Consider the following 25668-nt stretch of genomic DNA (forward strand, 5'->3'; position numbering starts at 1 on the left):
TGCTCTGAAAGAAAATTCACCGTATAAGGTTTTAACAGGAAAACTAATCACATATACTTGTTGTATTTTAATAGAAAGTGATTTTACCCTAAAAACAAGTTATGTGAAGTCATTTGTGCTGTGACAGCTTGGTCTCAATAAGGCCATGACTACAGGATGTTTTTAAAGCAGCAAGGTGACGCAGCATTTAGAAACCTGACCTGAGGAAGCAGGTCAAAACACTGTTTCCGCTACATCAAAAGCTAATTTATAATTTCTATAATTTCCCACTGAAAAGTCACAATGAGGACTTTCCAGTTTTTTTGGGATCACTTTAGGATTTTTTTTTGCAATAACATTTGCATTTCCTCTATAGGCTAATCTGTATTTGCTGAATAATGTAGTACATGTTAGGAGAAGAGAGAGGAGAAGTTGATTTGATTTTACGGGACATATGATAGGACAGACTCTTAAGACATAAATGATGTTTGTATATTGTCTTCATATAATTATAATACAACACATGATTGACACTAAATAAAGAAAAACAAACTTCAGCCATGATGCTAGGACAGTATTAAGTGGCTCTTGAGGCAGAAATGAAGTTCAAAACATCAGGTGATCATTTAACACGATGCAAAACAGTCATACAACAACACCAACATTCACACTCCTCGTGTTGTACTACTACTATAAGCAGCACCATGGCACCTCTTCTTCAGTACTCTGCAAGACACACTAAATCTGTCTCTGCTGCCCTTCCCCCTCATTTTCTGCTCTCCTGAACCTCAACTTATCAGGCCAGCCGCCTCACCCTGACCCCCAACACACACAACACCCAGCCCCCAATGCAACAGGGAGAGGGTAAAGGGGGTGCAGCATGTCCTGGATATGAGACAAGGAATGCATGTGCTGAGCGTTGTGCGAGAGAGCCAGGGGGGCTGATAAGTCTGGTGGGTGGAGAGAAAGTGGGATGGATGCAGGGAGCACAGGAGGAGGGAAGAGACAGCCCTGTGCTCTCAATCAGATGGGGGGTAAAAGGAGGAGGGCAGACAAAAAAAGTTTGACACACGTAAGACAAAGAGCAGTTTTGAGTTGAATTACTTTCAGTGGCTTAGGAAGGAGCATCTCTTGTACTTCCTCCACACATAAACTTGCATGTGGAAAGGAAAACAGTGAATCCAGGACTTTTTCAGCTGTACTGACAGCTCTGGATATTGAAGAGAAGAAGCAGCATTCGAGCAGAGCTGTGGGAAGCCAACATAGCAACATACCACCGCTACACAGATAAGACTTCACGAGGGAATCTCCACAGCAAAACCCGTCTTAGCTCCACACCAGGAGAGTTGTGACACAGAACAGTCAAAAGGATTTAAAAGTCAACTAAAGACCACGTGCGGTAGTGCGCGGGGAGTGCATACATGTGGACGCCTGACTGGTCTGAAGTCCCTTCAAGAGGTGAGAAAAACTTCAGCAATCTGGAGGAGGAACAGCAAGAGTTCCACCGGGCCCCTCAGCACAACGTGAGTACAAAGTGGATCCCTCCAACATTTAATTCATGATCACAATACACCAGCTAAGACATCTTCATACAACTGAATCTAAAGAAAGTGAGCTACTTTTTTTGCTGATGCTGTGCAGATCTACGAGGTCAGAGAGACAGACGTGCAACAGCTTTGTTCCAGACAATAGAGTAATAGAAAATCTCAAGCACTGGACCATGACAATACTGCAGTTGAACCTCAGCATAATGACAGAGAACGATGAGAATGTATGATAGAAAGATATATTAAATATGTATATAAGGCTATATTCTATCATGTGGTACCTTCATAAACTCGTGCATTTCTTCCATTAGTCTGACTTACACAAACATGGCAACGCTATTCAGACATTAAATAAGAACAGTGAGTAAAATGGGTGGAGCACCTGAATATATTTTCAGTAAGCGACACAATGAGTCACCTCACACACATGCTTGTGTGCATACACACTTTCCTGCTGGTCCTTCCTGCATGACTTTCCACCTTATGACAACACTTGGAATAACAATGGCATGGAAGCACCCAAGACAGCATCATAAATCTGACATGAAGTGTTATTTTTAAACTTACATTTACTCCACAGAGTTCATGACACTGTATAAATGGAGCAGCCTTCCTCACAGTGAAATAGCCCTGTTATTACATGAAAACAGTGCCTAAACAATCAGGCCAAATCCTCTACTGGACCCTATCGAGCATCCTACTAACACTCAGCTGCATGTTACACACTACGCCAATATAGACCTCAAGCACTAATCAAACCAGTGGAAGATCAAGCACCATGTGAATCACTCATCATCTACAGTGCCAGCTCAAATGGAAGGGCTGACAGGTTGGCTGGGTCAGCATTTCTGGGATCATTCCATTGATGTTTTTTAGGAGCTGACCCAGCCTTGTTACTCTGTTGCCCGTCAGGAGAATCACTGTGTCTAACAAGGACATCACACAAGTGAGGATATCCTGTACCAGACAGATCCGTGCACCACAGAACATCTGCAGCCGGGACATACAAGGCCTGGCCCCAGAACTGAACTTTGACAGACTTTCTGCTAAATGTCTCCCACATTAACGCTGCTAGTGAATAGTTACATAGCCACAAGGACATTATTTTTGTGTATTACTAAGCCAGTATTAATTGAGTTAAGTGAGTTTTTTACAGGTATGAAGGACACTTTCTCATTTAAACAATATGTAAAATATGGTAGTATGATTTCTGCACCATACATGCACTCTAATCAAACACTGAAGGAAAATTTCATCTGAACTCCCTTTGATAATAACATCTGTATTCCCACAACACACAGACACAACCACAACACAAGCACACGTGCAGACAACACCCACTTGTAGACTTTGATGCCACACAGCCTTCATCTCTAAAATATAGTGTACATAAAGCAATTATGGGCCCCTTTCCCTTCTGGCCAATCAGCTGATAGTCATCACCGCACAGGGCTAGCTTCCTGACAGATAACACCTCTAACCTCAGAGTGAACCCAAAGATTCTGAAGAGTTTAGGGATGTGTGTTTGTGGAACTGGACTTCTCACATAATAACATAACAGTAACATGTTTTCACACAAGTTTAATATTAAATCTCCAATCATTTGTACAATCATTGATCGTCTGATGAAGTTTCTTTTTTACTTCCCTCAGTTCACGATGAGTATGACTGGTACTCTAGAGAAGGGGGCCCATCATCAGGCTTTGGACCTGTCTGAGGAATTGCCTCCTCATCACCACCACCACCACACCAACCACCACCAGCACCTCCACCACTCTAACTCTCTGGCTTCTACCACTGCTGTGGGTGGAGGGAGAGAGACACCTTCACGTGTAGTCGTTCCGCCTCCGTATTCCGCAGCTGAGAGTGGCGGTGGGGGAAGTGAGGCTCCTCTGGAGCTGCGGGGCTCGCTCGACTGTTGGGCCTGCTCAGTGCTGGTGACGGCCCAGAACTTGGTGATTGCTGCGATCAACGCCTGCCTCGCTGGGCTGGTGTTTGGCACCATCCTGACACCTGCCATCGTCATGGTCGTGTTTGGCTTCCTCTGTCACTCTACAGTAAGAAAAGGGAGGGTGGGGGTGACAGAGTGCGAGCACTGGGTTCTTAAAAAAAGGGCCATGCAGGCCTCTTGGGTTTAACAGAATCCTCCAAATATCAACATCCATCTTTTTATGAAAGTCCTAATCTCATAACTTTGATCCACAGGTTTAAAATAGTTGTGCTAGGGACCTAGGGTGGAGTTTGGCTCCATCGCTGATGAGAGGTTTAATAATCAGATAAGACTAACATTCGGTCAGATGTAAAAAAAATCTGACTGTGGTTAGCCAGGCAAAGAAAAAACTATAATGGTTCCTTATGAATTAAACTGAGAGACAAAAATGGCTCTCTATCATGTGATAAAACTACAACAAAAAAAACTAAAAATGTGTAATATGCAGCTAAAACAAAACAGCCTGCTTAACCTCTTATTTAGACGGAATCAATCTTGACTAGACCAATAGGTCATAATGGTTGAGAGACCTCAGTACATACCAATGGCATTTCTGTACGCCGACAACCACCTTAATGACCAGAGAGAGACCAGGATTCTCTCCGTTCTCATGTTCTCTCACAATTAGACCTCATGTGACAGCAGCTTAGAGGCGGATTAAGCCGGCTCTGTGAGGATGAAGAAAAAGGGGAGAAAGGGGTGAGAAGAAATATACAAAGAGAGAGTTGGAAGAAGTGCTTAAGGCCCTTTAAACTGACCAAACAAGTGCACTAAAAAGAAAAAAAAAACTCACAAAAACAGCACACTCCTTTCTCAGTAAAACCTGACTCAGATGCAAAGCCATTCAGGACCCCCTCCCTAGCTAAAACAACACAGGCATTGTTATATGAGTCTTATCTGGTACAACACCAACCGTCAGAGGTCCCCCATGCACTCCTTCTAACCTCACAACATTTTGAACACACACACACACCGGTACACACAGCAGTAAGAACAGATCTCCATTCTCTCCAAAACGTGTAAACCCTGCTACATAACTCAACTTTCTGCAGATATATGTATGTTGACTAAAATAAAATGTCTCCCTGCAATGATTCTTTCACTTCGCTGAGCACTCCAATGCTCACTTCATCCCCCGTAGGGCGATAAGGATGATTCAGTGCTGCTGTCTTTGCATTCCTCTCCCACATTCACATACTGACCCCTTCGCCCCCTCTCCCACTCCCCTCATAATATTTCTCAACAAGTGCACGTTTTGACATACAGCATGTACTGTCTGACATCTTTGAACTAAGCAAGTGCAGATATGACCACTGTTGATTTTTGACCAAATGATTCTTGATTGGACTTCTTACTCAGTGTGTGTGTTATATCTCAGCACCGTCTGTCCTCGCCTCATACACACATACCACATAGAGTATGTCATCTCCTGTTCTTATCAGTTCTTCCCTGCACTTTAACAAAATAGATTATTCTTGTATTCAACAGATGTGAACAGATTTTAAAAGACAACAAAGTAATAGTGAAAATGAATTACTCCGAGTAAAACTAATCTTGTCAGAAAACACTCAATCACCTTTCCAACAGTTTCTCTTCTTGTCTCTGCAGGTCCGCCCTCATGGGACCACCCCCTACTGCTCAGACCTGTTAACAGATGGAGGCTGTGTGGCTTTGCTGGTGGTGGGCTTCCTCTTGGTCACACCGCTGCTGGTCCTGGCACTGGCTGCGTACTGTCGCCTGGCTCGACACCTCCAGCTGGGCTTGTGCTTCATCCCATACAGCCGGGCTGTGTACAAGAACCTGCCAGCCACCCAACACCGTGGCCTGGGCACTGGCTGCTGCGGCGGTCGTGATGGAACCGATGGTGGTGGGAAGGGAAAGGTCTGGGTGTGAGATGAAGGTGGAGTGGGGAAGTGGGGGAGAGAAGGTTGAGGAAGACCATTAGATTAAATATACAAAAGGGAAGTGGACAAGAGAATTGGAATTTGGGGGTTGAAAACACTGATAAAGAAAAAGCAGAGAACTGAGGAAAAGGTAAATGCCAATAGCAACAACAAGCAGAACAGCCTGGAAGGAACAGAAATGAACATGGTGTACAAAATATGTTTTGTTGGTATTATTCCACTGGTTGTATTTTGATCATCTTGTTACTTAGTAGTACTGAGTAGAAAACAGAGTACGATGAAACATGCAAAAGAACAGGTCCGACATTAGGTTCCGAAGTTGTGCAAGACGTGAACAAATAGAGGAGCAAAGACCTGTACACCCTTAACATTCATGAACATATCACTGGAAATGTGAAAATCACAAATGACACCAAATATAAATGTATCTTTTCACATTTATGTTATCAAAAAATAAATAAATCGTGTATTCGTCTATTGTAGTTTTCTGCTTATCTGTCACAACTGTGACTGCAACCTGTTGAATGGTTTCCTTTTTATAAATAAAGTTTTTTTATTATACTGGCATTATCTGAACTCTGTTATGTCATACTCTCCACTGGTCTATATTTTTATCTTCATCATCATCACTTATATTACAGCCATACAACGTATATTGTGTTTGGTCACACTGTTTACCGCTCACGTGTACTTTGGATTTATATTTTATTATCTTGTATTTTAATATGTAACTTGTAACATCTGGCAAAACATTTCCTCTGGTATTAATAACGTTTTACCTTATCTTGTCTTAGCATTTGGTGGGACAGGTCTAGTTTGCTGGTACTAAATAAGATGCTTATGTTAAATGGTTCTCTGCACAAAACAAATGTATCAGAGTAGCAGGTGCAAACAATTACATAACTCAAATGTGAAATTATAATTCAAATGCATATAAATGGATTTGTAGGCTTTACATAAATCCAGCCTCATGTTTAAACAAAATCTCAAATTCAGTAGCCTGGACAGTGTGTTAATGTCTCCACCATATGGTGAAAGTAGCGAACAACAAAAACCATAACTGTTCCCATAAAGTGAAGGAACATAAAACATTCTATTGGACAGTGGTTTACAAACTTTTACAGACTGAATATGTTTACAGATTACAAAAACATACGTCAAATGGTTAAAATGTATATTATTAGTACAATATTTTGTGTGGCAGAAATACATTTTGGTTCGAACAGAGACCCCAAGTGCCAGAAACTCTGCTGCTGATTCCTACACTTCCGTCTACAGTGAGCGTAGACATTAAGGCCTTCTGATTGGTTTAGAGTCTACAGTGAGTGTAGACAGTGAGGCATTCTGATTGGTTTAGAGTCTACAGTGAGTGAGTGTAGACATTTAAGCATTCTGATTGGTTAAGAGTCTACAGCGAGTGTAGACAGTTAGGCATTCTGATTGGTTTAGAGTCTACAGTGAGTGTAGACAGTTAGGCATTCTGATTGGTTTAGAGTCTACAGTGAGTGTAGACAGTTAGGCATTCTGATTGGTTTAGAGTCTACAGTGAGTGTAGACAGTTAGGCATTCTGATTGGTTTAGAGTCTACAGTGAGTGTAGACAGTTAGGCATTCTGATTGGTCGGAATCTACAGTGACCGTAGACTACCAATCGAATCAGAGCATACGGCTGTGAACTACCAATCATGTTATGATATGCAAATTTAACTTAACAGCTACAACGCGTTTCAAGATGGCGACACCCACAACACTATCGCATATGTATTTAAAAACACACAAAAAAAAACAAAAAAATGTTGCAATTCACTACTGAGTTGACTTTAACTATTTTATATATTGTACGCTAGTTTACGTATACATGCTGTGGCTCATACGAGACCTGCTGTTCGGTACATGCGTGTCAAGAACATACAAGACAAAATACAGCAAAGTTAGGACGTATCAGTCCGCATAGCCACACGCTCCAACCAGTCCACGAGCCTTTATTCTTTGACATATAAATCAGGGGAGAGCGCGAACGCAGTCCCCCACTACCAGAAATTATGCAGTCGAGATTCCCACATTTGGGGAATTCGCATGGGTCAGTACAGCCTAGAGTGCAGTGGCTGAGCCTCGCCATGGGTGAACCACCTAGTTGATCATGGTATCTCCCCTGCCAGGTAAGTATGAGTTCTACATGGCCGACTGTAGGGGGTCATTGAGCTGCACACGAATCACACATATGGTTCCACAGATACTGGCATAATTTCAGGCTAAACACAACGACCACATATTTGTGTACACGTCCAATAGTGTTGTTACGATTAACGCTAAAAACAACGCATTTGAGCGTTTTTGTGATTTTTGTGATCCTGCATTACCCAAGATGCTTTGCGTCATTTGGACGTGGAGGTTGCTTCCGGGATTGGTTGTTTTCGGTTTTAAAAATTAATATAAACATCTGCACTGTATAAACTACAACTATCTGATTTATTTACCACGTCTAACTAGTTAGAAATATTGTGATATAGCAAGTGAAGGGTGATTTTTTAGCTTCAGCTTCATTCATCAAATACAGGGCAACATCAAAACAACGGCATCTTAATCCAATTATACAAACCGAATGATACACAACGTTTAAAATTATACCCCATTACGAATAAATCTTAACTTTTTAAAAAGAATAACCATTTAAGATACATCGCTGAGAAGCTGTGCTGAAGACGCATTGCATGTGTAACGCGTATAGTATAATGAGCTTTGGCGCCACCTCGTGAACAGTCAGGCAAACTACATCCTAATGTAGCCACCTGGTACTTGATTCAAGGTAGTTAATTAGCCTACACAACACAACACAAAAAATGTTTTGGTCAAGCAGAACTACATAATACATCTTACTCTAACAAAGCATAAAAAGTTAGTAAATAACAAATAAGTAAATTTCCATACCGGAGACGCCCATGAATTTGAGAGAGTTGATGGAACAAATGCGACAACGGTGGCTCCGAAGACACGGACTAACAACTCCTCTACTGAGCTCCAAAAACTTCAGCGAAAAACAAGTAGCACTTCAGCAACACACAGCGCATTCCACAAAGCTCTGGGTAAACAAGTGTCTGTCGAGTCAATAAAGCGAAGAACAATGAAAACAATTCTACTGTCTTTATAGAAAACGGAATGTGGAAAGTAGTCAACAAAATTTGCATCACCCGAGAATGTAGACTACGCATGCGCAGAGAAGACGTGCGTAATTACAGGTCAAAGATTAAAAACAAAAAAACGTAACTAAAATTGTCGGATACAGATTCTATAGGCCAGTAAAAAGTAAATTGAATAAAAAAGGACCCCTATTTGTTGTGGAATTATATGAAACATAGACACACACAGATAGATAGAATAAAATAGAAAATACTTTATTTCACTATTGCAGCAGCAAAATACAGGCACTTAAGCATACTTAAAAATAAAAAATATACCTCCAATGGTAAAAATTAAACAGTATTAACATTATTAACAGCAAGATAAAAAAATAAACATAGGTGCAGAAGCAAAAATGTGCAATTTATAATGCAGGTATACATGTAGTCTAAATTGGATTGGTATGATGATATGATATGATATGATATGATATGATATGATATGATATGATATGCAAGAACAACAGTTTCTGTGTCTTGCTACATCATAGGTCACATATCTGGATGAAATATTGTTTTATGTATGGTTGTATAAACCAAATTGGTGGCCCAATTAAAGGAATTTGAAAAACAAACAAACCAAAGGTCATTGCAACTGCAAGTCACACTGCTGCTCCATGTTTGGCTTTCTAATTGTTGGCTGCATGTTTTGCCAGGTAATTAGCCTACCTGTTAAGCCTCTCTGACTGCAGGAGGTCAAGAGGAGAAGGAGAAAGCACGACGTACAGGACACCATGCAGCCATTCACAACACGAGCAGAACGCTGCAGGAGAAGGAGACGGCCTGTGCTGCACGACTTCTGGTTTCTTTCTCACCATCTTGGATAGAAACTGTCTGTAAGGTAAGAAAACATTAGCTGGGTAATCAATGGTGACAGAAAACATTTTTAAAAATAGCATATTTATGTCAAAACATATATGCATATCTATGTACCTCTGCAGCATGTCTAAGGAGGAGAGGACCTCTTCTACAACATCTGCCAACTCAGTCACATCAGCAACATCAGCAACATCAGCAGCATCAGCAGACAGGTACACTGTGTGTTATCTTTAAAGCAATTTTGTTAAAGAGGTATTGTTTTTGCCACTTTGCATGATTGTTTGACTTTTGATATTTCAGCAAAGAGGGCACCTCTCCAGCAGGTTCAGTCTCTGATACACCCAGGAAATCAAAGAAGAAGTCCAAGAAGAGCACAGAGAGTATGGACAAAGTCTACACCTCTGTGCTCAACAGTGTTTTTGGGGCGGTAAGTACCTGAATTTAAACTGATTTACTGTAGAGGTGAAGTGTGACACTTATCACCAAACCATTTTAACTAACATGAGTGATACATTTTCATGTAATTTAAATTATTCAATGAAATACACTAAAAAAACCTCAGAGACATTACAGCGTCAGAAGTGAGGTGGAAGTCGGAACAACAAACAGGTTCCTCCCACCTGATCTTTCCAGAGCTGTAGCACTAAGCTTGGTGTGTCTGCAGTATTAGGGCTTCGTTAGCTGAGGCTTAATGTCACACTTCATTAGGATTATCCAAATGGTGAGACCTTTCAAAGCGATTGGTTGATTCAAAAATATTTGATAACATTATGAAAATGAGTCTCTATTAGCTGGTGTTGTTGTTTAGTTATTGTGTGTTTGATTTCTGTTTCTGCAGGAGAGAGAACTGGCTCAGGCTGAATTAGATGGTAAGTGTCACTGTAACATATCAGTATGTAGACATACATTATTCTTCTAAGCCTTTACATGTATTTGTCTCCTTCACCAGCAACACTGCGTCCTGTATTTATATGAATAACGTTGCATAATTGAAACCCGTCAGGAGCTGCCTTAACCTCTATGACCTTTCTCACAGAGTTGCAAGAGGCCTTTAAGGAGTTCGACTACGACCAAGATGGCTACCTGAACTACAAAGATGTGGCTGAATGCATGAGGACGATGGGCTACATGCCCACTGAAATGGAGCTGCTGGAGATAGTACAACAGATCAAGATGAGAAGTCAGTCATTAGACTGTATTGTATATATATGTAGTCATTAATGTATAACTGAGCACATTTATTCAATCTGGCCTTCTCCTCTCCCTGCAGTGGGCGGGTTGATGGACTTTGATGACTTTATTGAACTTATGGGCCCCAGGATGATGGGAGAAACTGCTGACATGCTGGGACTCAAGGAGCTCCAGTCAGCCTTTGTCCAGGTCAGTCAGCAGACAATGACACAGTTAGGATAAAATAAAGCATACATCAGATGTCAGCACACATATCAAGCTCAGGCTAAGTATTTATGTCAGGGCCAGTGTATCAAAATGTGAGCTTTGTTACTGTTTTTCAAAGTTCGACCTTGATGGAGATGGATACATCAACCAAGACGAGATGAAGGAGGCAGTGAAGACCATGCTGGGAGAGAAGCTGAAGAAAGGAGAACTGGAGGAGATCCTGAAGGAGCTGGACGTTAATGCGGATGGAAACATTGACTTTGAAGGTGGGAAGAGTGAATCGTATTTCACGCACAATCATTTGCTCTTCAGTCAGATGAACTCAGTACTCACCCAGCTTCTGTTTCCTCTTTCAGAGTTTGTGATGATGCTCTCCATTCGCTAACCATGACAAAGACTAAAAAACACACAGACTTCTCTGCTGCTTCTAAATCCCTCCACACACCAGTTACTCACACTCTAACTTGTGTTTGTGTTTTTTAGATTTTCCCAGCATAATGTGTGCCTGACTATGTAATGATTGCATGAACATGTAGGTGGAGTGATACTTTATGACACCTTGTGTTGTTTTGGTAGATACATGGATCTGTCATATATCATGTAAATAAGATGCTTCAGTATTTTAATAAAGAAATCAAAATTGGTTGACCTCTCAAACGTCTTTATTCCAAAAACATACCTTCAGGTTGTTGAACAAAATGGGAATGATGTTTATCATCATCTATAGAATATAAGTTAAATATAAATAAGATCATGTAATTTGTCGGTTGTTAACAACAATGCAGCTTTGAGCTTTGTCAGGTCTTAAAATTTAAAGAAGTGTTTACACATCCAAAACCACAGAGCAGGAAGGTCAGGAAAAATAAACAGTCCTAGTTCAGAATCCAATCCCACTTCAGGCCGAGTGTGGCGCTGAAACCAACCGTAAGCAGAGCTTATCTGAAAATCTACACGCTTAACGCTACTGGTAACTTAATCAGCTTTATTATCATAACTATATGTTCACACAGTTCAGGAAGATCTGCTACATGCAGCACAGGTAATCTGCTGAAGTAAAGTGGTCTCAAAATCAGAAATCAGAAAAAAATCCTCAGACTGGAATCATGTGGAGGAAGAGATGGATGAAGACAGGAGTCTAGATCTGGGATTAACACACTGGATTCTTCCTCAGAAAGTACACGTGAAATAAAAATCACAGCTGGTACAAAGCATTTTTGTCAGCTTCCAGCTCAATATTAGAACCTACATTCATTATTGTACATGCAGGGTCTGGATTTATATCCAAAAAACATGATATTTAAGATATTACGTTATAATGTTAAAACGGGGCAGATAATGTACCATTTACTGCCTGCTCCTTTTTTAATCCTGTAAAAAAAAAAGTTGTTTGGGTTGGATTTATTTTGTACAATATTGAAACCTATATACCGATGTGAACTAAATTAACCACATTTTTAAAATATAAAGTTTGTTCTTTAAAGTACCATCACAGCTAATTCTGGTTGCTCTACTACTATCTCCCATGACTCACAGACTCATCCATATCTCCTGCCTTTTTGGGGAATGCCTGCTCAAACTTTTGTAAACTTTGCAATGATCATAAAGCAGATCCTGTAAACAAACTAGTGTTCTTAGCATGTGAGGATTTTACACACTTTGCATGGTGCTCACATTGGCAGGGTATTCAGGCTTTTCCAGGATGGCACACACTAAAACTGGATGCACACACAGTACCGCAGGATGCTGTTGTGGATTAAAGACTAGAACAAACAGCAAAAGATGCATCATTTCCACAGCTTAGTGAGACTATAATGGATCATTTTAACAGTTGTGAAAGAATGGCCTTAAGGTCCAATGATCACACTGCATTAACTCTAATCATGTCACAACATAGCTGTACAGCCCCTAACACACAGTGGCCACAACACCTTCACCTCTTCACCTTGTGTCAATGCCAGTCTCTTCATTCTATCACACCTCTTTTTTTCCCTCTTCTTACAACTTCTATAACCCCCCTTTATCATTTCTCTCTGCTTCCCATCCCTTTAGGCTGTAGATAGATAATGTAGAGTAAGCTTCTATTTCACCTATCCACACCCAACTGTGTCTTCACTCATCAACTGCTTTCCTTTCGTCAACAGGAGTAAGACTCCTCTGGGATCTTCTATTGTCTACAGTTCGTTGGTCAGCTCATCTGCAAACTCAGCCATGATGTCATGCACCCAGATGTCTTTTTCCTCCTGTGAAGTGTCCACCAGGAAGACCGTCAACTTCCTGTCCCACGGGTTAGTGGCTTCCTGTACGGCCTCCAGCTGGGCCACCAGAGGTTTCTTCTCCACGTGATTCCTGAAAACAATGGAGGCCTCCTCTGACCACTGCCTCGGCTTCACTCCTATAAGTGGAGACAGATGAACAAGTCAGTTACAAACCTGAAGTTGCAATGTAGACTATTTCATAAAAATAGTGGCACACAAAGCAGAAGAGTGAGTGGGTTTGCTTTTTGTCAGATTCTGAAAATATCTCCTGATAGTCAAGTCATTGTGGGCATTAAAATACATTTAGTGTTTGTATAAATGGAAAAAAAAGTCTCATAGTGATAAGACACCTCAAGCTGAAAGAAGGAGGAGAAGATGATGAAGAATAAAAATGTGAGTGAGCAGAAGAACAAAACAAGAAGGAAATGAGAAAAAGGGAATATGAGCTAGGAGGAGGAGAGAGCAAGCTAAGATCAAGGAGGGGAAGCAGAAGAAGCAGCCTACTCACCAGCCAGCTGAGCAGTGATCCCCTGGAATGGCAGCTGTCTGAACTCTTTGATCAGAGGTCTGAGCTGGGTGCAGCTGACCAGCTCATGTTTACCATAGTCCAGCTCATACACAGACACCAAGCCATTGGTCAGGACTCCCTTCACTAACACACGATGCCAGCTAAGGAGCAGATAGTGAGTCATTTATTATGCTTCACACAGTTCAGCTGATAATATGAATTCACTGCTTTTCTCACTTGTTCTCCACTTTAGCAGCATAAATCTGATTCTTCTCTATGTTGAGTGGTTTCTCCTCCGTTTTATTGTAGTAGAGAATCATCTCTCCCATCAGCACCACTAGCTTGTACATATCTCTCCAGGGCTGCAGCACAAAGTGGCCTGGATGGCACGCCACTGATACGTACACATCTACGTTGTTTCCTAAGAGTCGAACAATAATCCGCTTAAATAAAAGCTGGCTTTCTTTGGGCAGAATTAATTCAAGTATCTACAGTTTTTACCGTACCTGCAGGGGGAAGCTCTAGTAGTGGTGGCAGCTGGAGAGAAGAGGAAGGAGATGATGGAGTTTCTGGTGGGCTGCTTTTAGTTGTGTGTCCTCCTCCTCCTCCCCTTCCTCCACCTCCTCCTCCTCCACCACCCACTCTGGGTCCTGACAGAGCCCTTCTAAGATGAGGCTTGGCTGGTCCAGAAGCTGATGTTGGACTGCCACTGGTGGAGTCACTGGTGCTGGAGGTCTTGGAGGATAAAGTGGATGTGGAAATCTTGGCAGGGCTATGAATTCCAAAATGAAAATGTAAGTCTTTAACATTTTACTAATAAAAACAATCAGGACATGTATGGCAGACAGATAACCTGTGGCTTGTCAGGAAGACATCCGGCTGTTGTTTGAACAGGTCAGACTGGGCCATCTGATGGTTGAGACTGCGGGCTGGGTCATGGAAGTTCTTGTCGGTGAACAAGTGGACATAGATGCAGCGCTTGGTTTCATCTACCTTGGCAACCTTGGGGGGTGAGTGTGGAGGAATAAGAAAAAAAGAATTAAGTTAGCAATTTATGGCCGGTATACACTGTGGGCTTTCCCAGATGAAACACAACCGTCATAGGAGAAACGTAGATATCTTTGGTTGTGGTTCTTAAAAGGGTGTCTTAGGTCACACTGTGAAACGAGAGGAGTTTTTTCTTGCCACTGTTAGTGCTTCCTTGGAGGTCAGGCTCTGAGTCTCTGTAAAGCGCCTAGAGACGATTCTGATTGTAAAACATGCTACACAAATAAAATTGAAAATTGAAGTTGAATTTACCTTCATGCTGCAGTCAGTGATGTTCAGCACTTTCTCTCGCAGCCACTGGACAGCATCTGGAGTCCAGGATCCAACACTTACAGCCAGGTCTGCCAGACAGCTCTTCACAGCCTAAACACAGATTGTTGACATGTCACTTTCTCACAAAACAGCTTTTCTCATAGATAAAGCATGTAGTATAAGTCTAAATGCATATGACCTTATTTCTTGTTTCTCAGTGTCTGTCCATCATAGACATACACGCTGACCTGTGGTGGGATGGCCATGAGGTCACGTAGGAACTGCGTTGGGATCTCTCTCAGCTCGAACACCTCCACGGACGCTTGGACACCCACGTCGAAGAACAGGATGTCCAACACTCTGCTGCCATGGAGGTTAGTGATCTAAAAGGCGGAAACGGTTTTAATGTAACTAAAGCTGACATGACCAGAGCAATAAAATAACTTCAACGGCGGCTAGATCAATCATATCTGGAATAGTTTAATAATTCACAGTCTTTACAACAGGGAGTGTCTTACCTCTACACGGGACCATTTTCCTTTGTAACGAGCCAAACATCCTTTCCCACAAAAAGGTCTGGATACCAGGAACTCTGATGTTACCTGAAACAAAGAATATAGTTCACTGATATCATCATTTGACTGTGTTTGACTGTACTACCTTTGGATTGTTTTTATGTGTATCTGTTTTATGACTGCAATAGAATGATACTTTACACCAACATTTCAATGATGCACCCATTCTGCTGCAGGTGTAAACTGATATGATTATGGCTTTAGATCTAAGGTTGTAAATGTTAAGGTAACAACTGAGGTTGTGAGACCAATACATTTGCAGACTATGTTTACCTAAACACTGACGTAACATGCTAATAAGCAGTGACTGCAAGCTACAAGGACAGCAGAGGAGCACCTAGTTAAGCATCCGCTCCACTGTGCTGCCCACAGATTAAGTGGCTTGGCAATGACTTAACTCCAGATTATCAACCTAATCTCAATCTGTCCACAACACAGCTTGAGAGGAACAACACGGCAGCAATGCATTCACAAAAGGCTTTTGAGATGAATGTGTGAGTACTCATCTACTCCAATGACACCAATTAACACTCACACGTGGCGAGAATGTGTGTATTATTCCCTTACATTGGATTTTAATATGTTTATGTGGTCATGGATGAATACTCTGACAAGCTAGACAGCGCCATTGCAAATTCAAATCTTCTACTTCATTGCACCTGGCCAAGCTCATATCTAGTAAAATTACATAAAAACACTCAAAACAAACTAAACAAAGGTTAATGTTTGACAACTTTTATATTATGCATTTTAAATGAGTAAAAGCACTTTTTAAACAGACCACAAAGGCACTGAAACATCACAGAAGTGATGGCGCTACCTGTGAGTGGAAGTATGTTTCTATATTCTCCAGTATCTCATTCAGATTGGAGAGACCTCTGGAGGGAAGCTGACAGTAGATGGTCCCATCAGAGCAGACGCTGCTGACCGTCACATTCATATAAACACTGTTCACCTGAGGAGAGCCACACAGTTAGTTTTTCTGCATACTCATTTACCCACATGTACTTATAAACACCCTGTACCTGTAATGGACTTGCTAGTGTCTTGTCCTGCAGGGCTTTCATGCAGGCAGCATTGATGTTGACGTCATCATCCTGCGACGTGTCATACAGGACGACAAGGGGAGTCTGTCCTCTCTCTAGGATTTCAGCCAGTAGGATTCTTCCACTGGCCATCGTCTCAAACTTCTTCAGCACTGCAGGCTCCTGACAGAATGGCTCCAAGCCTGGACACACACAGAAACACAGGGGGAAACAGCAGTCTTGCATGTGTTCCTTGTACATTTGATTCGTCCTGTGGTTCTCCTCAGACTCACCTGCCAGTTTACACTTGGTTGCTTGGAAAGGCAGTTTGAAAAACTTCTCGTGGAGCTCAAACACTTTGGTTTTGCTAATCACCTCTGAGAAGCCATGATCCACATAATATACCTGGAGCCAAGCAGCAGATATCAACACAGTTATTATTTTCTCTCATTGGTTGTGTTTGGCGCTTCCCTGTTTTTGACCTCTCACCTTGACCTTATCTGTCATGACCTCACAGACTTGTGCCCGTAGAATCTCCTCCTCTTCCTCAGCCCTGACTGCCACAAGCTGGCCGGAGGATAGAGACGACACAGGAGCGGGGCTGCTTTGGTCCAAACCATAGAACTCCTTCATTTCATCCTCCATGGACTCCTGAGCCTGGGAATAACCTTCACCAATGTACCTGAGTGAGAAGGTTTGTTAGATAGAGTTATGTGTCTGCTCTTACTAGCACAGTCATAGACCCAGTTCCCGCCTACCTGAGTATGACTCCATTGGTGTTAGTGGCCTCCACCACCAACACAGAGGGGTACTCTTCTTTGGGGATCTGCAGCAAAGGTACTGCATGATTACTGAGCCTCCTGCCTAGCTCTTTCCTCACCCTCAGCTCCTCCTCACTGGCTGAGGAGTTCCTCCTGTTGCAGTTCTCATCCTCTCCTCCTCCACTCCCAGGAGTGCTTCGTCTGTACAGGATGGCCCTTTTGGGGTTGTCAGGCATTGGGTAGTCAATGGTGCAGAAGTCAGAGAGTAGGTCGAGGTTCTCCAGGACATGTCCGGGCAGTTTGGTCTTGTAGATAAATAGAAAAAATAAATAAAGTGAACCCACACAACATGTATATGATAAAGCACCAAAGTTTTACTGACTTTGTAAGTGTCCTGGAAGAGTTTGGGAAGCGCATGGGCCCAGAGACCATTGGAGTATTTCAACAGGAGCTCCTCCAGTTTCTGTTTCAGGTCAGGGCTGAGGCTTGCAGGTGAGGAGGGAGGGCTGGGCGACGAGGAGGACGACGGTGGGGACTGAGAAGATCGAGAACCAGAGCGGGTCAGGCGAGCGCTGGGGGGTCTCTGCTGGGCAGGGGATTGCAAAGGTTTGTCTGTGGGCATGTTGGAAGTGGGGGCAGGTGCAGTGGTGGAGTTTGTGTTGAGTATGGGTGAAGGAGAGGACGTGATAGTCTGTTCCTTGGCAGGGTATAGAAGCAGCTCTGTGGGGTTGCTGCTGCAGGTTTTCTCTACCTAGAGAGAAATAAATAAAACATATTTTGGCATTTATCCAGACGGACACTATATTTATGTAAATGTGTCCTTTACAATCAAAAAAGTGATAGCACAGTATTGGAAGGTGATAAGTGTATGTGTCTGAAAGCAGACCTCGAGACAGTTTATTGTATTGTAACAGAAATGCATTGTATGATAAGTAAATACAGTATGATAAGCAGTACATACGGTGCATATGTGTGTCCAGGTCTCCAGGTCTTTGATGGCCTCAGTGGGTAGGTCTTGTTTGTACAGCTCTCTGTAGATCTGAGGCAGTTTTGACACCCAGAAGCCATTACTGTACTTCCCCAAGATCTCCCTGATACGACCTTGGACCTGCTGAGGGTTGTAGGGCTTCCCTTTCCCCGAGCCAATGCTCTCGTTAAGATTCAAGGGTGCTGGAAGATTGAAGGAAACATGACTGGGATGGCTGGAGCCTTTGACATGTGTGCATTGGAACTATGTAGTCTATTACAGGCCAATGCTCCCCTCAGGCTGTACAGACCACAGGCAGCATGACAAACATCCTTAGTTTAAATAGAGGAGGAAGGAGGCTGATGCAGGAGCTGAGAGGGATTCAAAGCTTTTAAAACCCACCAACTGGGTTACTGCTTATTTCCTCTATATGTTAAATAACTAGGTAAGACAGAGAGAAACAGGACTTGAAGACAGCACAACACGACAATGGAAAACTTCTGTCTTAAATGTAAATGTTTTTAGCAAAGCTGGTAGCAATTTGTCAATGTTTCCGCTGGTTTAGAGGACAAAATGCTACACAAAATTTATTTTTAGCACAATAGAAAACAGCATGTCCTACTTACAACCGATCTGTTGGGAGTTTCTAGAAAGGTGAGCGTGTACCTCCTTCTGAAACCGTGATGGAAGGGTCATCCTCTTTTCTGGCCTGGACACAAGAACGGAAGAAGGAGAGTTATATTCTGCAAAACAAATACACATATTGTTATCTGGGTGTTAGAGGAAAGTTGGGTTTTAAGCCTTATGTAGCTTTGGCTCTGTGTTGCATGCAGGGTCTTTAATCTAAAATGAGACAAAACACACTGAGGACAAATCAAAGTCCAAGCAGATAAAGTGTTAAAGCTCAAAAGCCAATTTAGTATTCTCCTCAGGACCACAACTCATTTATCTTGAGAAACTGCATTCTATGTACAACAGTGCACTGGGGTGTTTGGGGCGGCCGTGGCTGTTTCATCAACCCTTGCTGACAAATCAGTGGCATCTTGTAAGACTTTTATATATAACCCCATCCTCACAACTCTACAATAAAGACTTTCCCCCTGCATTCTTTGATTACTTTTAGATTATATTAAACTGTATTCAAATCTGTCTGTGTTTGTGGAATATACTTTGTGCACTGCCAAGCTGCCCACTTGTAGGTACACACACACACACACACAAATGATGACACTGGCCTGGCCAGTAGAAGATCTAGAGGGATACAGAGAGATGTGCTGATTCACTCTGTGTCGGTTTAGAAGCGTTAATCTACCAGAGAATAGAACAGAGATTAAATAGAGCTTGCTCCCCCTCTGCTCCGGGCTCGTGTCCCCTGCCAATACACCAGGCGTCCCACCCTGTTGCCCCATTGTGCTGCAGTGGGCCAGAGACACACTGGACAGCCAGAGTGACACAGACAGAGAACTGATGTCAGTTGTTTTCACAGTAAACGGATGAACAGAGCAGTGGATGGATGGAAGTTGGAGTCAAAGAGCTGAATTAATATTGATTCATTGTTTACACACATAATGTCTAGCAATATTTAAAAAAAAAAGCTTGATCAAATACTGTACTGCGACACTTGATTTAAGAAAAATGCATTTCCAGCGTAAAAAGCAAAAACGAGAGGTAAATATAGGGAGAGAGAGTGAACATATAGAGAAAGAGAACATCATTAGCCCAGTGCTGAATAAGCAGCAGCACTGAGAACAGAGCACAGTTCAACCTGGCTCCCATTCCCCAGCAGCTTATTTTGATTCACATCAGCTGAAAGAAAGAAATAAAGAGCCCTGGTTTGAATCCAGCCCTTTACTGTGTGTCATCCCCCACCTCTACCCAAGTCTGTCTCTCTACTGAAAACTACCATTTAAAGAAAAAAAGGCCAAACATTTCTCAAAAATGTCCCCTGTCAAAATGTTCTGGTATTAGATCTATCTTTTCCTAGTGGAAGAAGTCAGATGTGTATTACACTGCTTGAAGCGTACATTGACTCTAATCACCAGACATACAGATGTGTTACTCTCTCTAACTCACTTGTCTGCAGATAGGTTCCCTTTCCTGTTGGGTGTGTTCTGATTGGACATCTTGTTGGGATGTCCCCCAGCCTTGCCCTCTGACTGGCCATCCCTTATGTCTCTCGACTGCCTGAAGTCTCCATGCCCAGGCCCACGACTTGAACCTCCTCCTCTACCTCCACCTCGGCCACGGTGGTTCGGCTGCCTCAGAGAGGTTTGAGGTTTGGCTGCAGAGACAGAGGACAGCAATGACAAAAATGTAATGATGTGCTTAAAGTGACCTCAAGCACAAGCACACACAGTCTGTGAGACTGACTCAGCTAAACCCGATGCCGAAGCAAAATGTGTCTGTCTGGATGGTACAGAGATAATAGATAGAATGACATTATAGCTTAGAAACCGCCAAACAGCAAGAACAGAGAAACACATCACCTAGAAAAGATGAGAAAGTGGACTGACTGATTAAATACATTTTTAGATAGAATTAGATACCACTGGCACGTCAGCTATGAAGCCAGAGCAGAGACTTGGTTAGCTTAGCATTAGCATAACAAATGAAACAGGTACCAGCATGTCCAAAGATCAGTAATCAATCCACTGGGGTGAGTAAGGTATTTACTGCACTTTACCACAATTTTACTTGAGCTAAGATTAAACACAAGTGGTATATTTCTGAGGTGAACATGCATTTAAATTTAGGAGGTAGCCATACTGGTAGTTTCTCCTTGTTTCCAGTTAAAATAAGTTAAACTAAGGCTCAACAGTTAATGCTCAGGCATGGCAGGGTGTTTTTCCCCCCATTTTTCATATAAGTATTAGGAGACACAACTATGTCATGAAAAGTGTATTTTACAGAACCCAAGGACATGTATAGTGTGAAGTTGGGATAATCAATCAGCCTGTTCTGTTTTCAAATCTAACAGTAACTCATAACAGATGCTGTATATCCAGAAAAAATGATAAAAAGCCACAGTTTTGGTTAAATCATTTAAGCACATGACGCATGACATCACATTTCTGCTACATGACCTCACCAGCTGTGAATAACCCTTAGTCACTGTCACTTCACTTCTTCCTCGCACTGTCTCCTCTTTTATCTCAATTCTTCTCTCTGTCTCCTTTTTCCTTCAGTGAGATCTAGAACTTTCTCCACTCTGAATTTCCATTTTATGTTTACAGTGACAATGGACTGAGCAAGAAATGGATTCACCAGCCTCCGTCTTTAAGTCATCAATAGACAATCATATTCTTTGCTCTCTGAGAGAATGCACTATGAGCCAATTCATTTGAACAAAGGAACCATTTAATTAATCAATAAATGTTGCACAAACTCAGCAGGCACAGGCTTAAATCCACATGCAAATATAGACAAGGACAAACACACACACACCCACACTTAGAGCTGATGCTGCATCACCTCACCGGCATGGATACACAGTCTCTGGTCTGTCTCTGCCTGAATATCAATAACCCAGGCAGTGAGGAGAGGATGAGAGAGAGAGATGGATTTATGAATCAGCTTCTCTTCGCTTGCAGCTGAGCCTCAGCTCCTGTAGGCTGTGTTCAAATTTCAACACCCCACTCTCTCTCTCTCTCTCTCCCTTCCTTGTCATGTGCCCACCCCCTCCCTCCTTACCAGTTCACCATTCCTTGGTCTTCTTCTTCTCCAGCCATCTCACAGCCTCTCTCTCTCTCTCTCTCTCTCTCTCCATTCCCCCTGCTCTACCACCTCCCACATCCTCTTCTGATACTCAGAATATTCTGCAGCATCACAGTGTAGCAGAGGTGTGATGCAGAGTAGCATAAAAAGAAATGTGTCTGTGTGTAGTGCCAAATGTTCATGTACAGAGATTTTTTGAGAGTGTCTGAGGTCTGGTTGGTGTAAGCAGAGATTTTTGTTCATCTGATTCACCTACACAGCCCTGAACATTGTGCCTGTATCTATGTGCGTGATATTCTTAGTGCCTGCAGGTCTCCACAGAGCCATAGTTAAAAGAGGCCAGTCATTCATCCACTGCCTGCCAGCACACAAAACATTTGCAAAGTTGCATTATCGCACAGGACATTATAGAAGTTCTGGTTCTTTCTTTTTGCAGCACTGCTACACCAGTGCATTTGTCCAAAATCTTACCATTGAGGACGAGTGGGGCAGCCGGTTTGACCCTCATCTGGGTGTTGACCAGGTGGGGTCTGCCTGTCTTCTTAGAGGTACGCTGACGAGCAACCACCTTTGCTATATGGGTTGTCTCATTGGCCCCTGATGCAAAATAGACCATCTGAAGGGAGACAGAGAAAGTTTAAATTATCACTAACAAAATGTTCAGGAGGTTCCAAAAACCTTTACTTAGAATAAAGATAAATAAATATCTGATCCAAACTTTTAGGAGTTTTGATGTTTTTTTGTTTTTGGGGAGATTGATCAGGAAGCAGGTCAGTTAGACCATTGTGTCCTTTAGAGGAGGACAAAATGAAATTAAACTACCCAGTAATTGTAGCGCAGATACCGTGATTGACAATAATGGGCACATAATGAACTTTACAGGGCTAGTTAACTCCCTGAAAAAATATTGGATGTAAAAGAATATTGGATGAGTGGCTTAAACCTTAGAAACATAACAAACAAGAGAGAGTTATATTGTAAAACCTGCTATCATCAACGAATGGAAAAATGCTGAGGAAAAGCATTAAGTAAAAAAAACAATATGTTCATATAAAATAGAATAGAATGTTTGGTTCGGCACACCATCCATTATCATTTCCCATTCACACACCTCTCCAGAGCGGTTGCGGTCCATGCGGACCACAGACGGCATGCCGGCTAGCAGTGCGTCCAGGTGGTTGTGTCCCAGCTGCTTATGTGGTATCTGCTCCCCTGTCAGCTCCTTATACTCCGACTGCAGGCGTGACAGTGACACTCCACCTTTGTTGGCCTGGAGGACGGCCCGCAACATCTTCTTCACCAGTTCCACGTCAGCCATCTAAAAAAATAAAAAAACATAGATTTTTGGTTGTAAAATATTTTAATGCCAACTCATTCAAACATGCAACACTCTGCAGTCAGCTTGAGTTCCCTCTGTGACAGTGACAGACTGGTAGGGCTGGCTTTTTTTATTAACTGTTAATCAGATTTCTAAAGGCACACAGTCACACTCAAGCCATGCCACTGATTACAAATCCTGCAGAAAAAATATTAACTACAACTGCAGAAATATATAACACATCCTGATTTCAATATTCTACTACATGATCCTGACTGAAGAGGAGGCACACCCTCCACAGGCAGCTTCGGTGCAGGCCATAATAACCCTTGGAAATCCACACAACATATTTATCCAAAGCTGAGACCTACTATTCATGACCTACTATTTATAGAAAAACCCTGTTGTTTGTAAAGTCCATCATCTCTTTGTGCCACTTGTTGATATGGCCACTTTTGCAGCGCAGACGGGACAGCAAAACTATGAATGACGTAACGTGTCACACTGAGAGTCCACACCCTCCACTGGGACCAAACTATGTGCTTTAAGTTCCTCTGCCATTTTCGATTTCTGAACTAAACTGTAACTTACTGGCATACTCTGATGAAATGACACCGGCAGAAGGTTCCGAACCCGGAACACATTTTTTGCTTAGATAACTATACAGCGCGCAACATCGAGTTAAATACCCCTGCTGCCACCCGGGCAGCGGCTAATCAAGCTAGCTAAAAAATACAGTGCAAAAACCGGAAGCACTCAAATACCGCTTTCAAAGTAAAGCTACTAAGGCACGTCAAATGTCTTTTATTGAGCAGAATCGCACAAACGTTAATTTTGAAAGCCACAGACGGAAGTTCACATGCGTGGTCTCGTTAGCTTGAGAACTTTCGAGTCATCCTAGCCGGGAGTATCAAAATATGCAAAATAAAGACACGGCACAACTTTGCCTAGCGCGAATGATTTAAAACTAAAGTCATCATTAAGCTATAAAATATTCTACCTTGCTTTAGGACGGTGAAGTCGGGACCGGGTCCAGTCGCTGTCAGTGCGGTCACCGCCACTGGGCTGAGCTGCGGCCGGAGCTCTGTCCCCCGGTGAGCCTGCCAGCCGGTCCAGGCACAGCCTCTCCTCCGCAACCTGATTGGCTGACTCGGCTGTGCCTGGGCCTCTGGCTAATTACACGTCAATACGCTTCCAGGGGCCACAGCATAACAGAGGACACATCCCATTATACCATCCACCCACAACACAGAGACACTATTACTCTACTACTGCGTCGATGTGGGGTCAATAGGATTGATAAAGTCATGTTTACACCACTCAAAGAACAAAACGTTATTTATCACTCGTTTTAAACTTGAATAACATGTTTTTAATTTAATTTTATTTGCTTTAACTTCAAAAATATAGTATTTTACACTGACATATAGGTTGGAAGCAACATGCTGCCACCTGCTTCCTAAAGGATCACATTGATGTCTTGGAGTTGCAGTTACAATTTTGAGGAAATGAAACTTAAGAACTACTGTTTGAGTTTTATAGAGATGTTTTGTAATGAATGTTCTTTATAATCTGTTTGCATATGAAATCAGATAACCACAAATGTTATAATTTAGGATTCAATTTGGATTCAATGTGTTTTATTTGGTTTCTGTTTCCTTTCACCTCACAAGTTCTCACAAACTTGTTCCACAGGACAAACCAATGGAGAAGGCCATGATACTGAGCCAACAAACTGTCAGACTGATTTACTGAAGAGTTCATGCCAAAGTGACAACGCCTTTAAACAAATCTCTCCTCTTTGTTTTATATGATTATCATTGTTTGAACATAAAAAGGCCATATTAGATGTCACATAGGGAGAATATTTTAACTTGATCTAAAGGAAACAATATAGTATAATTATAGTAATATACATATATATGTATATATATATATATATCTTTTCTTTGGTAAAACATTACCATATAATGTTATTACATAATAATAGTAGCCTAGTTATTAACCTATAAATAGATAAACTAATTTACAGTTAGTAAGTAATAACTCTATTATTAGTATTAAATATTAATCAATTAAAAGCTTTATTTCTACTTCAGCGACGGTTCTGGTCCTTCATAAGCAAAGTGCTGTGATGCAAAATATGAGTGTGAAGGCTGGGAGCTCTTCCTTTCCACGAGTTTTCCAATTGAAATATACTAGAAAAGGGCATTTCCTGAAGAAAATGCAAGTTTGATTGCTGCAGCTTAAGCATTGCTTTGAATGCTGATGTGAAGGATTGCTCTGAATTGCTGGAGAATCAGAGCAATTCAGAGCTTTGTATGCCTCTGTGCATGCCTCTGTGTGTCAGCCTGTCACCATGGTATGATTCGGAATTAGAAAATTATGAATACAAGTTTGATAGAGCAGCATCTAATGAGCGTTTTAAGAATAA

The 25668-nt window shown here is 42.0% G+C and overlaps 3 protein-coding genes, 1 long non-coding RNA gene and 1 other non-coding gene across 5 annotated transcripts; 2 read left to right on the plus strand and 3 right to left on the minus strand.

Moving 5' to 3' along the window:
* Positions 1-974: 974 nt before the first annotated feature.
* On the plus strand, positions 975-5987 carry tmem88b (transmembrane protein 88 b). Its single transcript, XM_028429293.1, has 3 exons — positions 975-1502; positions 3179-3583; positions 5125-5987. The coding sequence occupies exons 1-3, from the start codon at positions 1401-1403 to the stop codon at positions 5407-5409; spliced, it is 792 nt and encodes a 263-aa protein (XP_028285094.1). The 5' UTR covers positions 975-1400; the 3' UTR covers positions 5410-5987.
* On the minus strand, positions 3454-8614 carry LOC114450870 (uncharacterized). The gene is made up of 4 exons (XR_003672142.1): positions 8348-8614; positions 5093-5399; positions 4059-4184; positions 3454-3578 (listed from the first exon to the last, which is right to left on the minus strand). It is a non-coding gene; the product is annotated as an uncharacterized LOC114450870 (long non-coding RNA).
* On the minus strand, positions 7422-7586 carry LOC114451267 (U1 spliceosomal RNA). Its single transcript, XR_003672192.1, has one exon. It is a non-coding gene; the product is annotated as a U1 spliceosomal RNA (small nuclear RNA).
* A 923-nt stretch (positions 8615-9537) lies between the features above and the next one.
* Positions 9538-11230, plus strand: LOC114451192 (calcium-binding protein 2-like). Its single transcript, XM_028429766.1, has 7 exons — positions 9538-9626; positions 9715-9841; positions 10253-10283; positions 10451-10594; positions 10685-10794; positions 10931-11078; positions 11169-11230. The coding sequence occupies exons 1-7, from the start codon at positions 9538-9540 to the stop codon at positions 11195-11197; spliced, it is 678 nt and encodes a 225-aa protein (XP_028285567.1). The 3' UTR covers positions 11198-11230.
* Positions 11231-11487: 257 nt separating this feature from the next.
* Positions 11488-24449, minus strand: tdrd7b (tudor domain containing 7 b). The gene is made up of 20 exons (XM_028429591.1): positions 24235-24449; positions 23028-23234; positions 22388-22532; positions 20276-20483; positions 18829-18911; positions 18197-18405; positions 17618-17986; positions 17233-17540; positions 16964-17156; positions 16768-16879; positions 16475-16677; positions 16270-16404; positions 15393-15476; positions 15123-15257; positions 14875-14985; positions 14429-14577; positions 14082-14347; positions 13813-13996; positions 13576-13736; positions 11488-13204 (listed from the first exon to the last, which is right to left on the minus strand). The coding sequence occupies exons 2-20, from the start codon at positions 23232-23234 to the stop codon at positions 12984-12986; spliced, it is 3483 nt and encodes a 1160-aa protein (XP_028285392.1). The 5' UTR covers positions 24235-24449; the 3' UTR covers positions 11488-12983.
* Between the last annotated feature and the right edge of the window lie 1219 nt (positions 24450-25668).

The sequence above is a fragment of the Parambassis ranga genome, chromosome 18 (genome assembly GCF_900634625.1).
Source record: "Parambassis ranga chromosome 18, fParRan2.1, whole genome shotgun sequence".
Classification (NCBI taxonomy): domain Eukaryota; kingdom Metazoa; phylum Chordata; class Actinopteri; family Ambassidae; genus Parambassis; species Parambassis ranga.

Bases quoted from the DNA above. Each gene is read 5' to 3' on its own strand.
- tmem88b (XM_028429293.1), top strand. From the start codon at position 1,401: ATGTGGACGCCTGACTGGTCTGAAGTCCCTTCAAGAGGTGAGAAAAAC. The intron at 1,503-3,178 runs GTGAGTACAAAG...TACTTCCCTCAG, and splicing joins ACCGGGCCCCTCAGCACAAC to TTCACGATGAGTATGACTGG. The intron at 3,584-5,124 runs GTAAGAAAAGGG...TTGTCTCTGCAG, and splicing joins GCTTCCTCTGTCACTCTACA to GTCCGCCCTCATGGGACCAC.
- LOC114451192 (XM_028429766.1), top strand. From the start codon at position 9,538: ATGTCTAAGGAGGAGAGGACCTCTTCTACAACATCTGCCAACTCAGTC. The intron at 9,627-9,714 runs GTACACTGTGTG...TTGATATTTCAG, and splicing joins TCAGCAGCATCAGCAGACAG to CAAAGAGGGCACCTCTCCAG. The intron at 10,284-10,450 runs GTAAGTGTCACT...CCTTTCTCACAG, and splicing joins GGCTCAGGCTGAATTAGATG to AGTTGCAAGAGGCCTTTAAG.
- tdrd7b (XM_028429591.1), bottom strand. From the start codon at position 23,234: ATGGCTGACGTGGAACTGGTGAAGAAGATGTTGCGGGCCGTCCTCCAG. The intron at 17,987-18,196 runs GTATGTACTGCT...ATTTCTCTCTAG, and splicing joins CCTGGACACACATATGCACC to GTAGAGAAAACCTGCAGCAG. The intron at 17,157-17,232 runs GTAGGCGGGAAC...CTTCTCACTCAG, and splicing joins ACCAATGGAGTCATACTCAG to GTACATTGGTGAAGGTTATT.